This window comes from Etheostoma spectabile, chromosome 5, assembly GCF_008692095.1.
Source record: "Etheostoma spectabile isolate EspeVRDwgs_2016 chromosome 5, UIUC_Espe_1.0, whole genome shotgun sequence".
NCBI classification, from domain to species: Eukaryota; Metazoa; Chordata; class Actinopteri; order Perciformes; family Percidae; genus Etheostoma; species Etheostoma spectabile.
Window position 1 is genome coordinate 8,421,608 of NC_045737.1, and position 24,032 is coordinate 8,445,639.

General features: G+C 40.1%; 2 protein-coding genes across 2 annotated transcripts; one reads left to right on the forward strand and one right to left on the reverse strand.

Moving 5' to 3' along the window:
* Window positions 1-137: 137 nt before the first annotated feature.
* kctd10 (potassium channel tetramerization domain containing 10) lies at window positions 138-5,723 on the forward strand. Its single transcript, XM_032516336.1, has 7 exons — window positions 138-267; window positions 1,923-2,136; window positions 2,241-2,410; window positions 3,763-3,849; window positions 3,960-4,012; window positions 4,133-4,328; window positions 4,452-5,723. The coding sequence occupies exons 1-7, from the start codon at window positions 265-267 to the stop codon at window positions 4,668-4,670; spliced, it is 942 nt and encodes a 313-aa protein (XP_032372227.1). The 5' UTR covers window positions 138-264; the 3' UTR covers window positions 4,671-5,723.
* A 250-nt stretch (window positions 5,724-5,973) lies between these two features.
* On the reverse strand, window positions 5,974-13,985 carry myo1ha (myosin IHa). Its single transcript, XM_032516883.1, has 31 exons — window positions 13,857-13,985; window positions 13,648-13,763; window positions 13,329-13,527; window positions 13,151-13,231; window positions 12,444-12,623; window positions 12,250-12,348; window positions 12,055-12,171; window positions 11,891-11,962; window positions 11,661-11,780; window positions 11,520-11,587; window positions 11,191-11,296; window positions 10,982-11,062; window positions 10,803-10,894; window positions 10,405-10,499; window positions 10,254-10,300; window positions 9,755-9,835; window positions 9,036-9,141; window positions 8,830-8,947; window positions 8,588-8,701; window positions 8,425-8,501; window positions 8,274-8,342; window positions 8,105-8,189; window positions 7,853-8,015; window positions 7,680-7,763; window positions 7,498-7,591; window positions 7,374-7,429; window positions 7,147-7,282; window positions 6,990-7,060; window positions 6,494-6,591; window positions 6,313-6,412; window positions 5,974-6,196 (listed from the first exon to the last, which is right to left on the reverse strand). Exons 1-31 carry the CDS (start codon window positions 13,977-13,979, stop codon window positions 6,170-6,172), a joined length of 3,075 nt encoding a protein of 1,024 aa, XP_032372774.1. The 5' UTR covers window positions 13,980-13,985; the 3' UTR covers window positions 5,974-6,169.
* Between the last annotated feature and the right edge of the window lie 10,047 nt (window positions 13,986-24,032).

The following is a 24,032-nucleotide window of genomic DNA, read 5'->3' on the forward strand; positions in this document are numbered from 1 at the left end:
TAATTAAAAGAAGTTGCACTGAAAGTGGTCTGAAGTGTGTTTAATTGTTACTTCTCATTTTACCCATAGACTCTTAACATACTGATTGTACCTCATGTTGTACAACACTTTGTAACGTTCAACAAAATAATGTTAACGGTCCCTTTAACAGAGCAGAAGTACGTTGGCGTCATGTTTATAACTGCGCAGCGTTGGACCGGAAGGAAGTGGGTGTTAGCTGACTGACGTTAGCAAGCTACAATTATAAAGTCTGCTGCGGGTTCTATGGTAAATATACTTATGTTTAATCGAAGACCAATAACAAACACGCTGCAAACGTTATATAAAGGAAGATGTTTTAAAAGACAGTGTCATAATATGTATAAAGTTATCTTTTGCTATTTGTATTGTAATATAACGTTAGGTAACTTTAATTGATGCTACCTAGCTAGCTAACAAGCTAACATTATAGCGGTGTGGACTAAAATCAAATTACTACCTACTGGATTGAGTATGTTAAGTGTTTTACCCTACACCGAGAAAATACTGGACAGAAATAGTGGACAGTCGTACAAACGTAATAACGCATATTATTGGCATTTGGAAAAAGTATAGCAGCCGCATAGTAAGAGTCTGTAGTGCTGTCTTTGACTTGTCCCTGTCCTGTTTAACGTTAAGCTTTAACACGGCAGCCATAATTAAAAGAGAAATGTCTCCTCAAATTGTACTAATAGTATGAAAGACCCCACAACATGGAGAGTTTTTCATGTTTCCCATTGACATATTGCGAATACACGTTTTGTTATAGTCTATTGGACATAAAATGTTGCCACTAAAACACATTATATTAAAGGACAATTGCGTCAGCCTTTAGGACTTGTAGTTTATTTTTGCTATCGGAAAAGTCTTGATAAAACTCTGAAGTATCCAGCGTCAGAAATAAAACAACGTTACATGAGTAACTACATTCATTGCAGTCATTTTGTAGATTAAAAGATTTAAATGGAGATATGCTATACGTTGTTTTTTTTTAATCAATTTATCAATACATTTCAAAACACAGTGAACAGTGAATTGATTACCAACTGCATTGCAAAAGCCTGATCTAGTTTTTTCCTCTGAGCTAGAAACCTCTGTTGTTGCCTTTAAAAACGTATAGGTAAAACATGTTCCTTCATCACAATGAACATGGACACATTTAATCCGAGTCAATCCCACATACACTGTCCTGCTGGCATAAATACTTGCGCCTAGTTTAAAATGATGATAAAACTATATTTGTGACCTGATATAAAATAATTGCATCTTTAGTTACAACAAATGGGCTTGGGGCTGAGTGTCACAGATGGGTTAGGGTCAGAAAATATTGAGAGATGGACTAACGCACTGCTGGATTTGGTCAAAAGATATATAATAACACCAGCCTTATACTTTAAAAAATATCTATCTACATAGAGCTGGGCAATATATTGATATTATATTGATATTGTGACACAAGACTAGATTTCGTCTTAGATTTTGGATATCGTAATATGGCAATGGCAAGTGTAGTCTTTTGCTGGTTTTAAAGGCTGCATTATAATAAAGGTATGTCATTTTCTGAACTTACCAGACTGTTAACTGTTTTATTATTTGCCTTTCCCCACTTAGTCATTATAGCCACATTACTGATGATTATTTATCAACATTTTTATTGTGTAAATATTTTGTGAAAGCACCAATAGTCAACACTACAATATCGTTGTATCGATATCAAGGTAGTTGGTCAAAAATATCGTGGTATTTGATTTTCTCCATATCGCCAAGTTCTATATTTACATTTAAATAGACTTGTGTGTTAATACTCAAACTGTTTTCACTCACTAACTTAAGCCAAGCTAGTCCAGTGACACACCAGCCTTGACTGAGGTCTCACTCTATGTTTTTACCTTGTTCTGTCCCAGGAAGAGATGTCAGGAGAGAGTGTGGTGAGCTCGGCAGTGCCAGCAGCTACAACCCGGACTACATCCTTCAAGGGCTCCAGCCCCAGCTCTAAATATGTGAAGTTAAATGTGGGTGGGGCTCTGTACTACACTACAATGCAAACACTAACCAAACAGGACACAATGCTCAAAGCCATGTTCAGTGGCAGGATGGAGGTCCTCACAGACAGTGAAGGTGAGCTGTTGGTGAATATTTTTAAATTATATGTAGGTGTTGTGCCAGCCATGTGCTGACTGTGATCTAATACTAACTAATATTTCACCATTTCGTATCTGAAGGTTGGATCTTGATTGATCGCTGTGGGAAACATTTTGGAACAATCCTTAACTACCTTAGAGACGGGGCAGTGCCGCTCCCAGACAGCCGACGAGAAACAGAGGAACTGCTCGCTGAGGCCAAGTATTACCTTGTCCAAGGCCTAGCTGATGAATGCACAGCTGCTTTGCAGGTACCGTCAGCACAGAGGACTGTAGTTAGGCAGGGCAATCATCATACTTCATCTACCATCAGAATTTATGTTAAATGAACTACACAGAATCATTACAAGTCATATTTCTTTAAATGGTTTCTGAAATTCCTTAGCATTCACCATAAAAGAAAATGTATATTTTAAATTTGGATTAAATCATTAATAGTAAAGGTTTAATTTCAGTGTACTGCACTTTGTATCAGACCAACTTTGTCTAGCAATGTTTTTTGTTTGTTTTCTTGAAAATATTCTAAAATTAATAATGCATTTATTTTATATAGCGCCATAGAAGTGCTCAAAGGCACTTAACATAAAACAAAGACGGCAACAGTCAAAGTAGTGAAACTGTAAAAAATAGAACAATACCACTCCAACAATGAGAAATAATAGCAAACATCATAGATGAGAAAGTTAAGTAGGCTGGTTTTGAAAGAGGGGAGTGAAGGAGAATGCCAGTGGATCTGGGGTTGTGGGTAGCAGCATGTCTGTGCAGGAGGTCAGTGAGGTGGGGGGGGGGGGGGGGGGGGGTTGTGGAGGGCTCTGTAAGCGATGAGACTTTGTAACTGGATTCTTTGTTGAATGGACTCGGTCCGGGGACTGGGGAGATGTGATCTCTGGTAGGGGATGGGTGAGCAGACGGGCAGCTGAGTTGAGCATTTATTGTAGCTTGTTGAGGATTTTGGTGAATTCTGTTGCAGTAATCCAATCGTAAAGTGATGAAGGTGAGGATGAGCATTTCAACAGCTGAGAAGTAAAGGGCGGGGCGGATAAGGGCAATGTTTTTGAGATAGAAGAAGACAGTTTATGGAATATGACAATGTGGCATTTAAAAGAAAAGGGTTTGATGAAAGATAACATTAATGTTATGGATGTGTGTGTGGAAGCAGGAACAGTGGAGCCATTATGGCAGGATTTGTTGAAGGATTTGGGGCCGATGACAAGGATATCATATTTCTTATTGTTGAGTTTGAGGAAGTTAGCTTGCATCCAGGTTTTAATATCTGTGAGCCATTTATCTGTTTATTCTGAATGTTAAAATGTGTTCATTGGTAAGAAAATCAAATGTACATAGCTACAGGTGAAAATGTTGTACTTTTTGTTGTATTAATTTTTTAAACTACTATGAGGGACAACAAATCTGCATGAAAGTAATTTAAAACCAATCTGCTTAAAAAGTCTGAAAAACAACAATCTTTATATCCTTCAGATCCTTCATCCTCTTAGCAACCCTGTTCCACCAGGTGGCATCCTTCATCTTAAATACCAAATCTTCCAGTTTTGCAGGTGTAACTTTTTTAAATAAAAAACACTTCAATTATTTTTTCCTCCAGAACAAAGAATCGTATGAACCCCTTTGTAAAGTCCCTCTGATGACATCATCTAAGGAAGAGCAGAAGCTTATTGCAACCTCGAATAAGGTAGGTCATGTTGTTGTTGTTTATAATGTGCTGTACTTCTAATGTTTAAAGCAAGACAAATTGTTGTTTTAGATTGTTCTTTCAAATGACAAACTTTTGTCTCTTCACAGCCTACTGTCAAACTGCTGTATAACCGAAGCAACAACAAGTATTCTTACACCAGGTGAGTTCCTCTTCTACTGATATCAGAAGCTAGCATGTCCAAATAAAGAAGGAACATAATGTGGTGAAACCATGAAAGTTGTCTTAATAAATGACCATCCTGTAATATTTTTCCCTACAGCAATTCTGATGACAACATGCTGAAAAATATTGAACTGTTTGACAAGCTGTCATTACGGTTCAACGGTCGGGTACTCTTTATCAAAGATGTGATTGGGGATGAGATCTGTTGTTGGTCATTTTATGGCCAGGGGCGTAAAATTGCCGAAGTGTGCTGCACCTCCATTGTTTATGCCACAGAAAAGAAGCAGACGAAGGTAAATGTGTAGTTGCAATATGCCCACTCTGTAGAGTTCTTTGCTCTGTTTTAAGCATAGAGCTACAGTATGTTGTTTAAGTATCTCTTTAATCTCTTATGTAACACTCTTCTTCCTTGCTAGGTGGAGTTCCCTGAGGCACGAATCTATGAGGAGACCCTCAACATCCTCCTGTACGAGTCCCACGATGGGAGGGGTCCAGATAATGCCCTGCTGGAAGCAACAGGCGGCGCTGCAGGACGATCTCATCATCTGGATGAAGACGAGGAGAGAGATCGAATAGAGCGAGTTCGTAGGATTCATATCAAACGACCTGATGACCGCACACACCACCACCAGTGACCTTTCTCTTTTTGACCCGTCAGCCTGTGTCTCTGACCCTGGACAGTCTTTGCACCACGCTTGTGCCTTACGTCACCCAGCACCTCTCTGTCTCTCTCCCCCCCACTCCTATTAAACCAGCTTTTCCTCTCAGAGAGTACTATGAGAGGAGCGTCATACAACAGTGTGTAGTGGTGACGTGATTTAGTGTTTGTTTGTGTTTCATCTCTGTTGTGGGGTCTGACAAGCAGTTGTGTTTTGTTCTCCATTTGTTAGTCATTACTTCTATTACTGTGACTGCTAGTGTGCAAAAGGCCATTGACATGGTTGTTTGCATTCAGCACTGCAGTTGACCATAGTTTACCTGAGTGTGTGAAATCAAAGAGTATTGAGAGCATTGGCGCAGTGCATCCAGGAGAACTAGAATTATGTCATGTAAGCAGCTGAAGATAAGTGGTTCATATTTTTGCTTCTCCTTAATGTGGTTCTGACGGGTCCACTGTAAGGTCATCAGTGGATTACCCACGTGTTTCACACAATGGGGCCACATGGTGGCACTATTTTACTCTGAGAAGATGTTACCAAGGCTATTTTATAGTCTGCAAATAATGGAAATTAAACCTTTTTCAATTTTATTAAGATTTTGATACAGTTACAAAATCACAGGTGGATGCAAAATGTCACTGTAATGCTTTTGCCATACTTAGTTTTAGCATTTATGCATTTTTCCCTTCACTCCACTAAATGATCATTATTTTTAGTGAAGGGAACTTGAGAAGTGGCATGAGGTGTTAATGTACTGGGGTGATTGAGTGATGGATGCTGAAGTGAATGACTGTAACCGGAGAGCTCACTGGCAGGAAGGGAATTCTGTCTACAAGATTTTAACACCGAGAGAAATTAGACCTGTCCATCGCCGCATTAATCAGAGAATGTACTGTCTGCACACAATAGGTTTTAGTTGAAATATGTCTAACAATCACAGTAATTGTAGGGCTGTTGTACAAAAGTGAACATATATGTATGTTTTATATTTATACATACTTTATCACAAATAAATTTCTACAAACATTCTTTTCTTCTGTTTTCAATTTGCATATTCCCATTATCAGTGAACATACAAAATGATTATACATATGGCTTCATTTTAATAATCAGAATTGCACATTATTTTAAGCAGTTTGAGTAATGTGTCCTGTACAATAAAATAGTTTTGTAGATTTGCAGTTTCAGACTTTGCTTTGAGCTCAAGTGATCAAAACAACAGAGGCAAATCCTTAAACAGCACTATGTTCAAACCTTAGCCTCCCTTGAGGGGTTACTATTCTTTGGTAGAAAAGCAAAGTTCATCATTGACCAATATGCATATATCAGAAATGTGTTGCTGTACAACAAAGCAAGCTTCTTCTGGATTTCTCTTCTTGTCAGGTGTGTTTCCTGTATACACGTTGCTCTCCCCTTTGGGGTCTCCTGATGAAATATGCAGGGGCTTCTTGTGTGTCTTCTCAACCCCACACATGTTACCGTGTCCGAGCCCGAGTGGCAACCTGCAGTGACAAACAGCTTGAGTCATGTTGTATCCCTTTGTCTGCTGGTTCATTTTAGAGCAGAGCATAATGTAACACCCCAGGAGGCACACTCTTCGTCATAGCACTCATCTCACCACCATGAGATGTCCGTTCTTGGCCTTGTAAACCATGGGTTCCTGTCCAGTGCTGAAGTCCACTGCATTCTCTTTACCTGCCTGGATTTCAAACTTGATGCTGAGAATGAATAATCAAGAGTTTTAGATTGAAGCACATATCACATCCAACCTCTTTGACTGTTTTCTGAAACAGACTTACCTGCCCTGAACCACTTTAATTGCATTCTGTTTGTTAGCAATGACTGCGAGTTTGGTCAAAAACTCAAACAAGTGGTCACACTGCATTACAAGATCCCCCTGAAACAATCGCAAAATAATACACAATCAATGTATGGAACCTACATTACAAAATTATATTTTGTATGTGGATTTAATAAGCTTCTACCTGAAAATCTTCTGTGTAAATGAGCTGTATGATTCAACAGATTACTTATCTTTTTTTTGCTTCCTTTCAACAACTTTCAGTTGAGTGAAGCTGCTTTAACATTGAAGGAAGTTTTCTCTTTATCTCTGGTAATTTGTACTTGAAATAGATCATCAAAAACCTTTATACAGTTTTGATTTGTTCCGCCATATACAGTATGATCATTTCAATCTACACTAAACAACTTTCCCAGTGCCATGTTTATGGCCCAGGTGAAAGAGAGGAATTCCAACGAGCCAACATATCTCCTGCATGTTATATATCCACATACCTTCTGCTTACGGTCTTCACATGTTACGTGGAATACAATCATGCCATCCGTCAAGTTACTGACCGAAATCCCTGCAATGAGTAAAAGTCCAGACACTTTTAGCCCAACACGAAAACATCATCTAATGGTGAAATATATATTATCCCCTTGTCCTGACCTTTGAGAGAGGTATACAGAACTCTCTGTTTGATCTTGGCTTCCTCTATCACATAGGCAGCTGTCATGGTGAGGATGAGCTGTCGTGGTCTTGGTTTGAAACCATTCCTGTCATATTTAATCACCGGTACACTGTACTACAACACAGAATACAACACAGTGAGGGTGGGGGGGGGAGGTTCGATGTGAGTTTGTATTTCCTCTGGGTGCATAATGGTATTTTATTACCTTAATGTGCTCATTGCGAATCATCTGGAGAACCCTCATGTTTATGTCCTGTTCACCTGGAGATATTACGTGATGTGAAAGTGTTGAAAAGAAAAAGGGCATTGTGAATGTATCTGACACCTACTGATTCTGGTGTCCACAAAAGGCTGAGCGACACTCTGTGGATAACTATCCTTTTTGGCCTTGAAGATAGAGCTGGTAAGAAGCTTCAGTTGAAACTGAAGGGACAACAAATATAAAGCTGATCACTGCAACAGAGAGAATATGATGATGAAGTACTTTATAATGTATTTTAATGTCTGTTACCTGAGCTTTTTTCTGGGGTGTGAGTCCTCTCACATACTTGCGCACCATAAGACGGTAGCAAAGCTTACGCAGTATCTCTGATGTCTGACGAGTACAAAAACATGCACGGAGTCTAAATAAAAGCCAAGCTTGAATGTAATCACTTTTATAAATACGTTGGTTAATCGTTGTACCTCTGTCAGCACAGCAGGTGGAGTTTGCCAGGTGGTTTTATCCAAAACTGTCTTTGGCAGATTGCCTTTGAGCCTGTTCAAGTAATTTTGTCTCACAAAGGCCAGGTACTCCGAGTTATCTGTGCTTTTTGCTTGCCCTCTGGTCATGTAACCTTTGATGAATCTAAAAATTATTGTAAAATATTGTATCAGTGAAAATGTGACAGTAAGCTTGGGAGGAGCTGTGTAATGATATTCCATCTTTTTTCTTACTTCTTGATGACTTTTACAGCCCAGGCTCTCTTATCTCTCTCCTTTCTAGCCTGCACTCCTCTCCAGCAGGTTTCAATCTTAGTGGCTAAGGATTAAAAAATATAATAGAAGGTGTGTAATTTCCTTTAATAACTCACATAACACAAAAATCAGACATTGTGGCATTTACCAGCTTCTTTCTGTTTTTTGAATTCTCCCTTTGCTTTGTATCCTTTGTATTTGGCTTGGAGTTTCGTCGCTGCAAATTCGGAGCATTACATTAAATCACTGTGCAACTACAATTATTGACTAAGAATGAATCACACTAGATTTGCACTCACCCAATTCATGTTTACATTTCTCAAAAGCATCCTCTGTGGCAAAAAGTGTCCTTGGATGACGGATGAATATTTTGGTACTATAACAAAGGAAGCAATACAAATGTTTTTTGGCTACTCCTTAGAGTGCATACACTCAGTTGTATTTAGGTAGTGCTGTCCTCACCGTCCCATTTTGTACTCATATGGCAGGTAGCCCAGATGTTGAACCAACACTTCTACTCCATCAGCAGGCACTCCTCTCCAGTGAGGCCAGGTGTCTGGGCACAGGGGTTTATATCTGCAACATGCAGCAAAGATCCCACTCAGCATGTTTTAAATGCACTGGAGAGTACCTGCTTAAACTGAGGGGTTTAATTAAAAAAAAAGGAAAATCAAGTGTAAGGTCTGAGCTGTGGTTCTTCATACCTCTTTAAGAATACCTCATATTTGCGTCTGTAGGCAAACCCAGCTCGTCTGACTCTGAGGTGCTCCATCAGGCCCAGGTATTTCACCTGGTGCCTGATCAGAGCTTCGTCAAATTGACCTGTGTTTGCGTGAGAGAGGCGAGAATCAAATCAAATCTCCATCCTGTTAAGACAAAAGCTTCATGCATCTTGTATTATTTCAAGTACCTGGCTGCTTGGACTCATTGGATTTTAAACAGCGTATGTACCAGGCCTCTTTTGCCATGAGGATCTCTGTCAGCTTCAGCAGGCTGCTCTTAAACTGGGTCGCCACCTACAGACACAACAGGATGGTCGTAATCCCCAACAGTTCATCTGTCACATACATATGGCTTATTGATGTCAGACTGCTATTGGCAGAGCAAAAATTACTTGCCTTTGTCTCAGTGTTCACTCTATCCAGCCCACTTACTGATTTGTTTCTTCTCACTTATAATCTACATTGTGCATGTTTTTTCTCGTTAAAAGTGTATCTCATATGTCCTGCATGGACTATAGTCATTTCTTTAGTACATTATGTGTTGCATATGTGAATAGTGCATTGTTAATGTGATAAAGGGTGCTAGTTTGTATTATGTAATTTCCTAGTTGTAGATGGAGCTGACATTTTTGTCTATATATATATATAATATATATATATATATATATATATATATACTGTACATATATCTTGTAGGTCAAAATGTTGCATCAATAGAAAGTATTTTGGGTGTTTGCAAATTTCAGTGTGGAAAAAAACTACATACCACTCTAGATAATGGCCAGAAAACGAATGATTGTACATGGCTTTTAACTGAGTCACAGCATACTGCTGGTAATATATAACATCAACTTCATAGTGATACAGTTGAAGGATGTGGAAGGTCCAACATGGTGTGAGAACTCACTGTTTCTGGTCTTCGCCTGCTGTCTGGATCCATTGTGGAGAAGCACTCTCGGACAATAGCATTTTTAGACTGGCAAATCAGCTATGAGAAGGTGGGATGACACACATAGATTATAACACACCAAGTTGTATGGTAATGTGTTTGCCAACCCCTCCTGTATCATTTACAGCAATGGAAACTAAAGTTGAATAGACTTTCAGACTTCACACTTGTCACACACAGGTGTAACTAATAACATTGTTAACTGTTGCATTGTGAGAACTGCTGGAACAGAGCCCTCATTAATGCGATTGGGTCCACTTGTGCAGTTTCAGTTTGCAGTAAAGAAATAACTGCTGTGAAATAGTGTGCACTGATGCCAAGGCTATCATGAAAAATCATTAGAAACTAAGTTTGGATTTATTACTCCAGATCCACATTACTGATATTAATTAATTAATTAGTTAGGTATCAATTGAAAGAGTTCCCTACAATGTAAAATGTTAATTTGCAGACTTACATCTTTTATGCTTTTATACAACAGATCATTGTTTTTGTCCACGAAACCTAGATTGTCACACAAAAGCAAAAAGCTGTCAGTTGAAAAAGAAAAGAAAAAAAAAAGGTTTAGATGTTTGAGTAACAGGGTCTGACATTGTGGTTTCTTTTACCCACAACGCAGTAGGTGACCTCCCCGGCATAATGCAAGAGACGGAAATCTCCCCTCTCCAGAGTCTTGCGTGTCGTTTTGTCAGCCAGTTTGTGCCTGCAGTGAAAGAGGTGCAGAGAGACAGAGAGATGAAGAGGCTTTACAGCCCGATCCTAATCCTCCGTCTCTATCGGAGCCTGTCGGCTCACTCACAAGACATCGGTGAGCAAAACGTTTTGATGGAGTCAGACTTTAGTTTTGAGGAGAAGCTTTGAATTACACAATATTCTTCAGCTGGATGTCCAATTTAATAAAAATAAATGGTTTACAACCAAATGTGCAACTCCATGCCAACTTCCCTAATTGTGAAACGATCTGTAGGTGTGTGTGTGCACTGTCGAGGTTGAATGTTTGACTAACGTGACAAAGTGGGGATGATTTTCCATCTTTTCTTCCAGTCTCTCCAGGAAGGTGAGGTCTGTGGCATCTCCAGGTCTGAGACACTCCTCATCCTGCAGGATTATCATCAACACATGATAATACGTCAGCTTCACTGTTGTCTGTTCAAAATGTACTGTTCTACTCCAGTAAATACACACCAATATTGATATGATCCCTCTGTGTTTCTCCTCAACCAGGTCACAGATGATCTTGTTGTTGAAGAATTGGACTGGCTCCCACTGGGGGGAATCATAAAAACAGATGCATTCACACATTCAATGCTGGTGTTGAATGCATTCAACACCAGTGAGTGTAAACAGTGTAGTGAAATTAATAGTCATTGATTTGCTATTTATACCAGGTTTACCTCAATATCTTCTGCTTGATATTCCTCCTGCTCAGCCTTGAGCGTCAACTGGATAAAAAGCTGCTGCAGCTTCTCGTTGCAGTAGTTTATACAGAACTGCTCAAAACTGAAGAAATGGGTTGTGACAAACAGGTCAGGCTCAGGAAGAAATCATCACCCCAGAATCACTCATAACTTTGCAGTTTTCCCAATGCGCTTCGTGGAGTGTTCCATGCAAATTTCAGCGGCTCTTGGTTGAAAAAAACAACTTTAAAACAGCCTTCATGAGGGTGTCAAACACAATCAAAGCAGTGCCACAATGTTAGAATAGGAAAGGATTTCTTGCCTACCTGTTAACATAGAAAACCTCAAATCCATATATGTCCAAAAGCCCTATTACAGTCTTCCTTGAAGAGTCCTGGGAAAACAGTATTAATTGTGTACATACTCATCGTCAGTGGCTGGAATTTTTCACACAGCTTTCTCCTCACCTTGTTCTCTATGGACTCGTTGATCCTGTTGACCAGCCAGGTGAAGGTCTTTCCATAGATGGCTTTGGCCAGGGCATCCCTGGCATAGATGGCATGATCAATGGTGAATGGGCTAAGGACCTTTACAGTGAGACAAAATCATAGCTACATTTCAAACACTACAGTGGAAGTTTAAATAGAAACATCACCTCATCATAAATAAAACTAAAGGACAATTTAACATGGTGCACCTGATCTTTTTGGGCTTCAATCTTCCTGTATGTGAGTCCCTCTTGGAGACGATGAGCATCAACTCCTAGTAACTGTAAGAAAAAAAAATAACACTAAGGGAGTTTATTATTTGACTTTTTGTAATAATCCTGGATAAATAAAGACTTTTTTTCTATTTTCTTACATTTGAGACCCAGCGCAGCTCTGCGTTGTTGCTGTTAAGGAGGGCATAGCCTTTACTGTCGGAATCAAACTGAACATTCCCCAAGTGGAGAACGCTTGCAACGGTCCCAAACAAGTGCTGCACGGAATGAAACTTTATTAGGCGATGCAAAACTAGGAGAGAAGAGTGAGTGGTTAAAATCAGCATCCAACTTACATTAGTGTTAATCTCATCAATGTTGATGATTTGAAGTGCGTTTTTGACTGTTTTCCAGTCATTTCTGTCATTAATGGAAGACACAATGGCACACTCTCCCTGACAGAAACAGAAAACACAGCAACAGATTGTCAATCCGCTATTGTCTTATGAATCGATTTGTAGTAAAACTGGGTTGACTGGGTTACATGTACTTGGGTTAGGTAATAGTAATGCTGGCAGTCTCTCTCCAGGCCCAGCTGGTGTAGTAGGTCTTCCTCTCCTCCCTCCACTAGCTGGTAGAAGATGTGGAAGTTTCTCTCCCCGTGATTTTGATGCACAACCCTCGACTTCTCCAGCAAGTAGTTCAGGATATGGCCTCCGACAGCATCCCCCTATGGGCATCATGACCCTAAAGACAGCATCTCTACAGCTTGCAGAAAAAATATGGCCTATGGTCCAGTGGACAGATTTAAAAAAGGATAAAATAGCTTCCTCTTGATAGTTATTTTTTCTTAGTCTTATAAAAGGACTATTAACTTTCTCCTGGCTTTTTAAATTGGCTTGGATGAACAAATTTTCCTTGAGTTCTAAAAATTGCCCGTTTGTTCCCTTTTTAGGCATTTTAACGTTTTAACAAATACATTCTAAACACTTTAGTATTAAAATTAGCTTGTCAGTTTTATTTGACATATTTCAACCACCCCACGTTAACGTACACACTGTAAATGCACCTTGGTAACTTTCCCCCCTAATTTTGGGATGGAAGTACAATAGAGTGCATGAGAGTACTGCTAATTTTAAAACAGGAGAACTATGCCTACACTTCTCATAGATTTTCTTGATTTTTTTTCTTTCTTAATTATAATTTCTTCACATATTTCTTGGAAGCCCTTCTGTGAATTTGTCTCTTGATTCTTACCTGGCTGTCAAACTGAATGTCCATATACTTCCCAAACCGACTTGAGTTGTAATTTTTCAGTGTTTTGGCATTGCCGAAAGCCTGTGGGGAAACACCAAATCACATTAAATAAATACTGTTAGCATGACATGCTGTTTGGTATTTCATTACAATAATGTAACATCAGTGACAGTCAGACCTCGAGGACAGGGTTAGACATGAGCATTTTGTCCCTGACAGTGTTTAGCAGAGTGGTGCTCGGACAGCTGACAGCATAATACTGCAGAATCTTCTTGGAGGCCTCCGTCTTCCCTGCTCCACTCTCTCCAGAGATGAGGATGAAGTGATTGTTAAACTCTGTCAGCATGGTGTGGTAGGCATTGTCTGCCAAGGCGTAGCTGTGGGGATGCAGAGCAATCACAATATTTCACAGATGAACCCAAGAACACTTGACACACACACACACACACACACACAAGCACAAATATTCATTGTTTTCATACAGATTATACACTCACATGTGAGGTGGAAGCTCAAAAAAGTTGACACCCATGTAGAGATCCATCTGTTTCCTATTGTAGATGTCCAGCTCTTTGTAGGGATTCACAGACACTAGCAATGTGCCAATATAGGTCTAAAGGAATGAGGTTATATGATCATATTAGTTGTTCAGATGCATATGTACTTGTTGACAACAAGCTTTTGAAAAGTCTTTTCCAAGACTCACATAGATGAGATCTTTGCTAAAACGTTTCTTAAGGTTACTGAGGAAGGCTGCTTCTGTTGTTTCATCCAAGAGGACAAAATCCTGGATTCCAACCCGGTCTCTGGCAGTCAGGGCGCCCTCCATGTCCAGCTGACCCTGTGCAACAAGTTGTATTAACCATAAGGTAGCCAAATGCACAAGAGCAGTGGAAATAACTTTTAAAAGTCTAAATTATTGTTGGCATCATAAACTGAGAATTTCTTTATTTCTAAAACGTATTACACTTTCAATATTTTACAGCACCTAATTAACAACTTAGTCTATTTATTATTTATTCTTAATTTCAGAGGGAGCAAACTCCGCTAAGGTAACAATAACAAGTGGTTCACTTTTTACATGCATAATAATGATATTCAGAATTCTCAGCCATGTATTTTGACAAATGCGGCAAGATGAATGCATGTTTGTATAAATGGCTCCATGGGGAAGGACGGAGCTGAAAAAAAAGCACCAGAAAAGCGCAAACATGGTCCCTGTTAGTTCTATTGAAATAAGAGGTCTAGAGGTCCTATGTGTCTTTGAAGCAAAGCTCTGTGATTGTGCAGACGAACAGACAGAAGCTAATGATCGCTACACAGCACACAAGGACCTTGGCTGGCAGCCCGTAGTTCACTAGAGCCTACACACCAACCAAACACAACACACTGTGCAAATGGACATGGGGAGCCCAAACCAGCGGCACATTTAAGAGGCATAGTGGGAAAAATTCCACCAATCTGTTTTGCATTCTCAGCACCAACACTAAGACCAAAGGTTTTCACAGCTTTTGTTGGTTTTGTATTTTTTTCTCTCCCTCCTTTGGAAGCAGAAGTCCTTTGATTCTCAACTCTCTCTGTAAAAACATTAAAAAAGATAATCCATTGGATCTAATTGACACAAAGCCCTCCGTTCCCCCTCCTCCCCTGCCTCTATCCTCCGCCTATGGCCCTCATTTCTTCTGAGAAAGGCCAAGTGTTTTTGTCCTGTAAATACCACGGAGCAGAGACAAAAAAGACGTCTTTAAAATGCAGTCTACAATCCATTACACATATTCCCCCTGCATATCCATTCAGTAATTATTCATTAGAAAACATTTAACGTCACAGTGAATTTCACACTAGGCAGTCGAAACACAATAGAGGAGATTTGGCCTATTTTGGGGTGAGGAGTTGGGGAGGGGTTGGCTGTACAGAGGAAGGGTGAAGGCAAAGGACGGGGGGAGGATGGGAGCAGTATTTGTCTGATCTGAGAACCTCTGAAACGGGGCCGTCTTGAGACAACGGGACAGACTAAATAGTGCAGTAACGGTCTGTGCCCCGCTGCTTGCTGTGACACTCATTTAGTGTGCCCAGAGGGCGAACAATAGAGGTTTGTTCTTAGCAATGCTGTGCTGTAATTTGGACTTCATTACTTTGCTCACACAGGGCCCCATGGAAGGATAGAGGAGGCTAGTCAGATGAGAGTGTTTTTTTCCACCTGTCAGCCCACACCCCATATTCTCTCACCCCTCTCCTCAACAATACCCCTCACCCCGTGTCCCCACCAATAACCCTCACCCGACCCCCTTCCCATAGCCTCTCCCCCCCCCCCCCCAACACCCACCCACCCACCCACTTTAAGCCAATGAGACAGGTGAACAATATCATTGAAGGAACCCTTTTTTGGACGTCAGAATCAATCTGGCGATGTGATGGTAGTGGTGCTGATGTGGGGTATCTGTGACACCCCCTTTCTTCATGGGAACAAACTTCTCTCAGGGCAGCACAAGCAGACAATATGCTGGGACAGCGTGACTTAGGGATCTGCCATACAGTATTACAAGTAATAACATGAACAGATAAGCTGCTGTCAAGGGGAGGATTAATGAATTCAAGGGTGATGATAATGCTAATGTTTTATGATTTCATTCTGCGCACTGACAAAATGGAAAGGTTTGTTGATTTCCATTCAGGTTTCCTTTGGTGTTGTGCAGGTATTTCTTTTTAAAGAAAGCTGTCTCCACCATGCACAAGTGTTTCCATGACACTGTGCTAGAAAGGCTGAACATTAAATGGGCGTACTCATTCCAGGCGGACAACAAAAAAAGAGTCAAAGAAAGCTTGACCATAATCAAAAAAACGTTCTCTTTTTGCAAGTGTTATTTGTAGCTTTATACAATACAAAGTGCACCAGATTGTAATTGTAGATGTAATTCAACAATTGACAGCCCAATGAAATGCACAGCAGAAAGAATGATGATGTAATGATTCCACTAAGCCATTGTCAGATCAGGTGAATTGCCTTGTTACCTCAGAGCACAACCAATAGTATTTTAATTAAGAGATGGTCCCTCATCCTGGTCTAGGGTGTCAGTGTTGCCTGAGACAGAGTGACCTCATCTGTGTGAGAAGTAGAGGTAGCTTTAGATGCTGGAGGGAGGGGGGGCCTTGTGCTAAGACACAACACTTAATTAACAAAGTAACAGGAAAGTTTAAAAGGATTCTGTTCGATTGTCTCAAGTGTTGGTAACATTTTCATTTGAGCTGACCAGGGCCCGTTTTCCTAAAAACAACTTAAAGCCACAGTTCACAACATTTTGGGAAATGTGAATATATACTTTCTGGTGGAAATTTTGACCAGAAGAATGATTCTACTCTCATATCTGACAGTGGCCCATCTTGTCATTTAACTCTCTGCCAAAGACGGTATTTCGGAAAAATCCCCTTTTTTTGAGGTGGCGATTAGTAGCCCAAAGACTTACAATGGGACAGATCATTCTTGCCTTTAGATGCCTTTGGAAAACACCACCCAAAGAACGTTAATCCACACTGACCTGTCAAGCTTTCTGTACCAACTTTTAAACTCTTTGACAGCACCTGATATGATGACCTGACATAAAAACTACAGCAAGTGCTTTGAAATGCAACAAATGACAACACAAAAGAAAACTCAAACCTGCATTGCTGAATTTGTATTGTTCTGCTGTCAGATGCAGAATTTAAATGAGGATCCAAACTGTGAAAAGAAAATCTCTCCAGAGAAGTTAGACAAGAATAGCGTGTCCTCCTGTGTCCGCTTGCATGAAGACAATCAGTTTACGTGTAAACACTGGATTGTTGACAGATAGTTGGCAAAAGTCCAGCTTCTATATTAATAATGAAAAATCACATTCACTGTCTTCTCCCCTGGTTTGTCTAGTAGCTCATTCATCCAGTGTGCGGTAGTGTTAGTGTTGGTGCTGCTGCTGCGTGGAGGCCTGTGTGCACATATGTTTCTCCACATCATCCTGACCAGGCTCAGGGCTCTGTGCCAGGTGCTTAATCATTCATGTCGGGGCAGGTGGAGTGACAGTGGGATATTACTCAGTGCTTACCTGGGTATCTACTGCTCTTCTGAGTGTAACATAACGATACAGAAACAAGATCCAACCCACACCAATCCAGCCATCCCCCTAAGCTCCATTACATCACTACCAACAGCATAAATGCCACCAGTCTCCTCCCTGCTGGCACAGCCCAGATCAGGTTACTGATCTTTGATTAGATTGATACATTACAAACTAAGTACTGTTGTTTTGAGCGGCAGTCTGAGCTGCCAGTGATTAGTGCTTCTGTACAATGCCACTGGGTTGATGGCCAAATGCAATAACCTCATTTTCTTCTTGGGTGTGTAAACAATTATCAACTGACAACCCCTTTAATTCAAGTTCATCTGAAATCATTCAAATTCTACGTCATAATTCTTGTTTGTTTTTCAACTCAACTCTCTATATAAGAGTTTACATGGAAGAAGTGACAGGAAATGAAGGGAAAGAGAGATGGGATAGGACAGGTAACAAAGGTCCTTGGCCAGACTTGGACCAGGATGTGGCAATTTGGTGATTTGTGGTCAGGACCTTAAACCCATAGGCCACCAGCATGCCCCTTAAAGGGGAACTATGCCCATTTTCAAAAATAACACGTTAATCCTATGGTGTTAGACAGTCAGAAAATATTTGTAAACATAAATAACTCACTGCCAAATCCAAAAACTAGAGTACTCAAAATGTTGATGTCATCAAGTATACAGTCTGTAACTGCTGCATAGACAAGGAACGGAAAAGAGGTTCACAATGGCTGCAAGCAAATATTCTTGTCGCTTTAATGGCGTGAGTTTGATTGCGGGATTATATTGGGATCGTTTCTGTTTAATCACGTTACTTGAGCTACTCATGGTACCCATGTAGACGTAGAGCTGAAGGCACCAACTTTTCTTTCCGTCATCAAAATGGCCAAAATAACCGTGCTGCTCTGAACCGGCCATGGAAGTCTCAGATACATTGGAAAATCAAACAGCGGGGGTTGCTGCTTGATTTGTTATTGCAATAAACAGATAAAAGGTATGACGAAATAACAAAATCATAATGCCAATTTCCACAAGTTGACAATTTATGCTTGTCTTGTTCTCAAAACGACAAGCAAACTTTGAAAATGCTTATTTTCCCAAAATGAACCAAGTTTACTGGGATTTTGTCTGGATCAACAGAAGTACATTTCCAGGATAAAGCCTGACGTCTGGTGCGTAGCTCATGCCACGGATGAGAGGCTTTGCCCCTCATCTTCCGCTCTCTGTGTGTTGCCGTTCTCACAATCCCTTTGTTATGGGAAACATCAAAAAACTTAAGTTACACACTGAAAATACCAGGTTTTAAAGAAAAAAGGGGTCATGCAACAAGAGTAGCCTGCATGTTCTTTCGGTAATTAATTGTAAAGATTTACAAAGATTACTCTCCAACTGGGATGTTTTGGGACCAATTGGCAAAGTACACACAGCAATACACTGATAAGAGCAAATTAAGTTGTATTCAGCTAATTTAAATACCTCATTTTTTTTCTCCTATCCTAGAATGTATCTTTTTCCCGCATATGGTGGTGAGCGTAGGAGACATGTAGCAAGTTGTCTGCAGAGTAGGATCTGCAGAATTGAAAGTGAAAGAGATTACCCGTCTGATGGTGGAACTGAAAATCTTCAGTTGTTCTTTGTATCACCCAGTCTATATTAAAACCAGGGCCAAACACATTATCTCACAAATTTAGCAGGCATTTGGTGATAAACCAAATGGCAATCCATTAAATAGAAGTGAAGACAGAAAGGTCAACGCCATGGTGGCGCTAGAGGAAAAGTCAGGGGATCACCAACGTCTGTGGGATTTATCCTCTGAGAACCTTATATATATGCACAGTAGTTGTTGGACCAGTCAGGACCAAAGTGGTTGACCGCCCAACATTGCCATCCTGAGACACACCTAAAAATGAAGCTGATACAATAGTACAAAAGGAGCCAAATCTACTGACTCACTGACTCACTCAATCGCTGAAAGTGCTGACCCTAGGCTTCGTTTTCTATACCATTCATATCTAACAATAAGACATAAATGGGTACCACTGTTATATTAAATTGGAGGATTTGGTACATTATTTCTTGAGAAGCCTTCTTTTGTGTAAATAAATGGCCATGCCTTTAAGTAGCTATGTATTGTGGGGAAGAGACTGGGTGGGGGTAAAAATGTTTACTTCTGTTGCCTTGCAACCACCATTACAAAACATACACCCTCCAAACACAGGTGTCCATTTTCTCTGCTCTGGTAACCTTGATGTGAGGAAAGATTTTCTGTAGTTTCTGGATTGAATAATGTTTGGAAAGCTTTCAGTCAATTCAACACATCTGAATTATTTACTCTCCACTCCAGAAAAGTTGTCAAGGTTACTACCTCTGCCGTCGCCCCACCTCTCCCCCTGGCCCAGCAGCCCAGCAATGCTTGTCCAATCTTAACAAGCTTTGTGCTACCCACTGGGCTCTGATTCAGCACGAGACTCAGCAAATCCAATTACACAGGAGTCAGAGAGGTTGATTTTACCATTATAGATTCCATGCTGAGAATGAGAGCTGATGATAACACTCACATCACACCACTACTGCCCCCTCTTTCTTCTCTCCTTCTCATTTTGTCTCCATTTCACTGTTTCCCTCCCTTTATATCTCCCTCTCTTCCTATCTAATTCCTCTTTTCCCAAAGACCTTCTTTCTTCCCCTGTCCCTTTCTTTGCATCTCTCCTTCTTTCATAGTGCATTATTCTAATTTTCCAGAGCAGCGTAACGAGGCCCGGGGCCCGTCATCATTTCAGTCCCAAAATGCTGGTGTCAGTGAGGTTACTTCATACCCCACATTAGACATTTATTTAGATATTAGTACTGTTTTGCTTTAGAGACAATACAGATATACAATATCATTATGTCCTTCTTGTGATTAGGATTTCATGTTCTGTTTTATTTGTATGCACTGTACCTTTTAAATGTTTAATTGCATTGCACTGGATCATTGCACATCTTCTTTACCCAATACCCGCTCACCCACCAGGAATACAAAATTTGTCAGCTTGGATAACCTCTTAAAGTAATAATAACTCAATGGTAACTTGACTTTAGGGGTGTCTGAGTGCCATCCTAATGAGACATCATGTGCCTGCTGTGACATGTAAAAAATTTACTGAGAGCTCTTTTGAAAATGAGGCTCTTTTCCACTCAATCAGATATGGAAAAAGAAGAGGACTTTTGCTCTATCTTTACCCTTTAGGGCACTGAAAAGGACTGACCTCGTCTCAGAACAGAGGCTTTAGCGATGACACAGGTCACTCAAAGGTCAACACCGTTGACCTCTCTAAACCTTGAAGATACATTTTTCTGTGATCCTGCAGGACAATAGGATTGACAAGTCCGGCAGTCTGCCCGGAAAAGTCGCCTACCTTCAAGAAAGAGAAGGCTGTATTGGACCTGCAGGGGCATTTTTGCTTGACCAATACTGCAATACAGACCAATATTCTGAAAACTTGTACCTTTTAAGTCTGGCAATAGATAAACAAATACTACTAAGAATTTCAACAGGACACTGTGAAAACACTCCACCCAAAGTAAAAACCATGTGTCTAAAATATTGCTGAATAATTACTTAATCAAAGTAAATACAAGTGTAATAAAAAATATGAAGTATCAAAAGTATCCATAATGCACAAAAACGGCCTCTGTTAATGTTCCTTGATTATTGGACAGTATAACATATGACAATGCATCATGTTTTATAATTTGATAACACGTTTTGTATTAAAAATCTTAATCTGTATACAACACTACACTGTACTGCAGCTGTCACTTGAATGGGCTGGAGTAAAAAGTTAATTTCCCTTTGAGTTGCGCTGAGGAAGAAGATGTAAGTAACATGAAAAAAATACAATTACTACAAATTTTCACTGAAGTAAACTACTTGAGTAAATGTACTTTTTTGGTAAAATGCCAGCACGTTGAAGGATGATAATACAATATTGAGTCACTGTACGTGCACACTGCAAGTATTGCCCTTAGTGCATTAACCAATATAGTCATTTTGTTTGGCTGTTCACATTATTTTTTTAATTCAGATTCCAGTGTAAACTGGTCACCGTGTTGGGTAGGGATGTGAATGGCTTCACTGAAATTGATTTCATCTAAAAAATTTTAAGGGCTCAGGAGCTACTTTCAAACACATCTTTCAGCATCTCTCCACAAAACTCTTGTGGCAAGCCAATCAGTGCATGCGGCCCGTCTCCCTGATAAAACGAGCAAACGTTGGGTTGTATTGGCTGGCAACGAGGCCGGGTAACTGTGTGAGTGACTGTTATAAAACTTGCTTGAATTCTGAAATGACTGTTAAGACCGAGGTCGCTCTGCAAAAAAATCTAATCTGTGATTCGTGCCATTCTGCCAGATCTGAGTCACATATGAGCAAAAAAAAATCATATTTGGGCAGCTTTTTTTCTACATGTGATCATGGCCTAAGTATCATGTTCAGCTCATTCTCTTCAAAAATGAATGATGTCTGAGTTCCATTCAGTTGCTTCAGTTTTAGCGACCAGGCATTGATAAGCAATGCAATAACATGAGGGTGAACTGCATTGAATCAAGTGAATTTAGAGGACATCTGATTTCCCCAAGTAAAGCTAAACCTGTCTTCATGGCTAAACACTGCTAGGGATTGATTGTTGCTTCATTTTTTGTTTGGGATCTTGGTAAACCAACTCTCTAATATAAGTTTATTATATCACAACTACAGTGTTGAGCTGAAGGACTTACCTGCTCAATTTCAAACTTCTTCTGTATAAAGATGTGAAGGGTACACATACAGTATGATGAAATATTAAATGAATGCCTTAATGCGGATGTTCTTGTGACATTTAATCAATGTTTTGTCGTGTCTTGCCTCTGTAAAGGTGTAAGTGTACTTAAACCTGTTGTAAGTCGTCTCAGACTGACCGACGCTGAAGTTTCACTGAGAAAACAAAGTCTTTGGCAGGTCACTGATGCTGCGCCTTGGCTAAGCATGGCTGACAGCAGCTTCCTCTGTGTGGCCAAAGGGTCACTCTGGGTGACACGTTGTTCTGGGGGGACACTGTGTCTCTGCCTGCAGAGGAGATTAGAGGGCGCAAGCTGACCTCGTTCTCAGAGGGGCTGATGTGTTTTGAGTAAATACTTGGTGCAAGACAAAAACACAGGCTACAAACACAGGCCAACCCTCAGGCGGTGATCCCATTGTTTCTCCATTACTCCTGAGCAGGCATGAGTGAGAAGGGCTGCCACTGTGTGTTTCTGAGCTGAGTCCTTGTGCTCTCTCCTGAATGTATCACACACGGACAAGTTCTCAGAGACATTGCCATCCCCACATATGTATGCATCGGGCAGCTGTGGATCAGGAGAGCAACAGGTTGCCCACTAATGACAGCGTTGGCGATTCAATCCCCAGCTCCTCCTCTCCACATGCGAAAGTGTCCGTGGGCAAGACACTGAGCCCCACCTTGCATGGTAGCTCACTTAAGATGGGCTATTTATTATAACCATTATGCTGATATTTACTAAAGGCATGCACAAGTGAACAGGAACAGAATAATTAAATCACCTGACAATAAAAGAATCACAATAGTTTTCAGAAGCTCATGATGTTGCTTTTCTATTGCATAGCACATTATGTAATGCAATGAGGAAAAGAACACTTCACTGGCAAAGAGAAACAGTTGACACAAGTCCAGTAGATTTAATTTCATTTCATTCATTTATTTATGAGGACATTCATTAACATTTCTGTAGATGTGCCAGTGTTAGCCAGCCGGCTAATTTATTAACTGTAGTCTTTTGGCCAGATGTTATGAGATCCATCAACTGACTTGGTCAGTTGTTCCCAGATCAAGTCAGCAATAAAATACAAGTTTAGATCCTCATGACTGACATATTTCTCGGCAACATCTGAAACTCCAGTTGCCAAAATAACCACTGACCTGACATAACAATTGTAGGACTTTTTTTCCTCATTTAAGCAAACAGATATCTATTCTAATGTTTTTGTAAGGTGTTTCTATTATTGTGTCCCACCAGATGTGCCTGCCTGCAGTAAATATCAGCATGGGGATAATTTTATCAGGATATATACTTATGGGTAGATAGTATTATTTTAGAGCTAACTACTAAGGCTGCATTTGGTCAGTGAGATAGTTAAGATAGTTAAAGTAGATGCACTACTGACCACAGTCACTCTTTCTTTTCTTGCTTTTTCCGTGTGATGTCATGACTGAACTCAATGACTGCAACTCAAGATGGAAAGTATAAATCACAAAGATAGCTACACAACTGAGTCATGTTGAGTTGGAAATGAATTAGGAGTAAGCGTCAGTTTAAACATACAGTGGGTCTGATAATTTGACCATTTGTATAGGTGAGTATTTGAGTGACATAACTTAACATGAACTACAGAGGTCAGACAGAGTCCAGACAGTTGCTGCCTGAACTAAGTGGTGCATCAGTTGCAACACACTGCAGGATTATGCACTGTGGTGGAGTTATGAATTATCCAATCTTATCCTGTGCATTTACAGAGGTCACAATGCAATAAACTTATTCCCGACTGTTGCTTCACAACACTAAAAACGACATAAATGGCCATAAAGTTGAATGGAAATCCCCTAAAATCACCAAAACTAGTTCACATACACATGATTTTGATTGCAGTGGTGCTATATTGTATTTCTTTTGTAAAAGGACTGCATTGATCAATCTTCCAAGTAGTTTCTCCATTAAGCAATTAATTATCCATCCTTGGTCCATAAAACAGTAAAAAAAAAA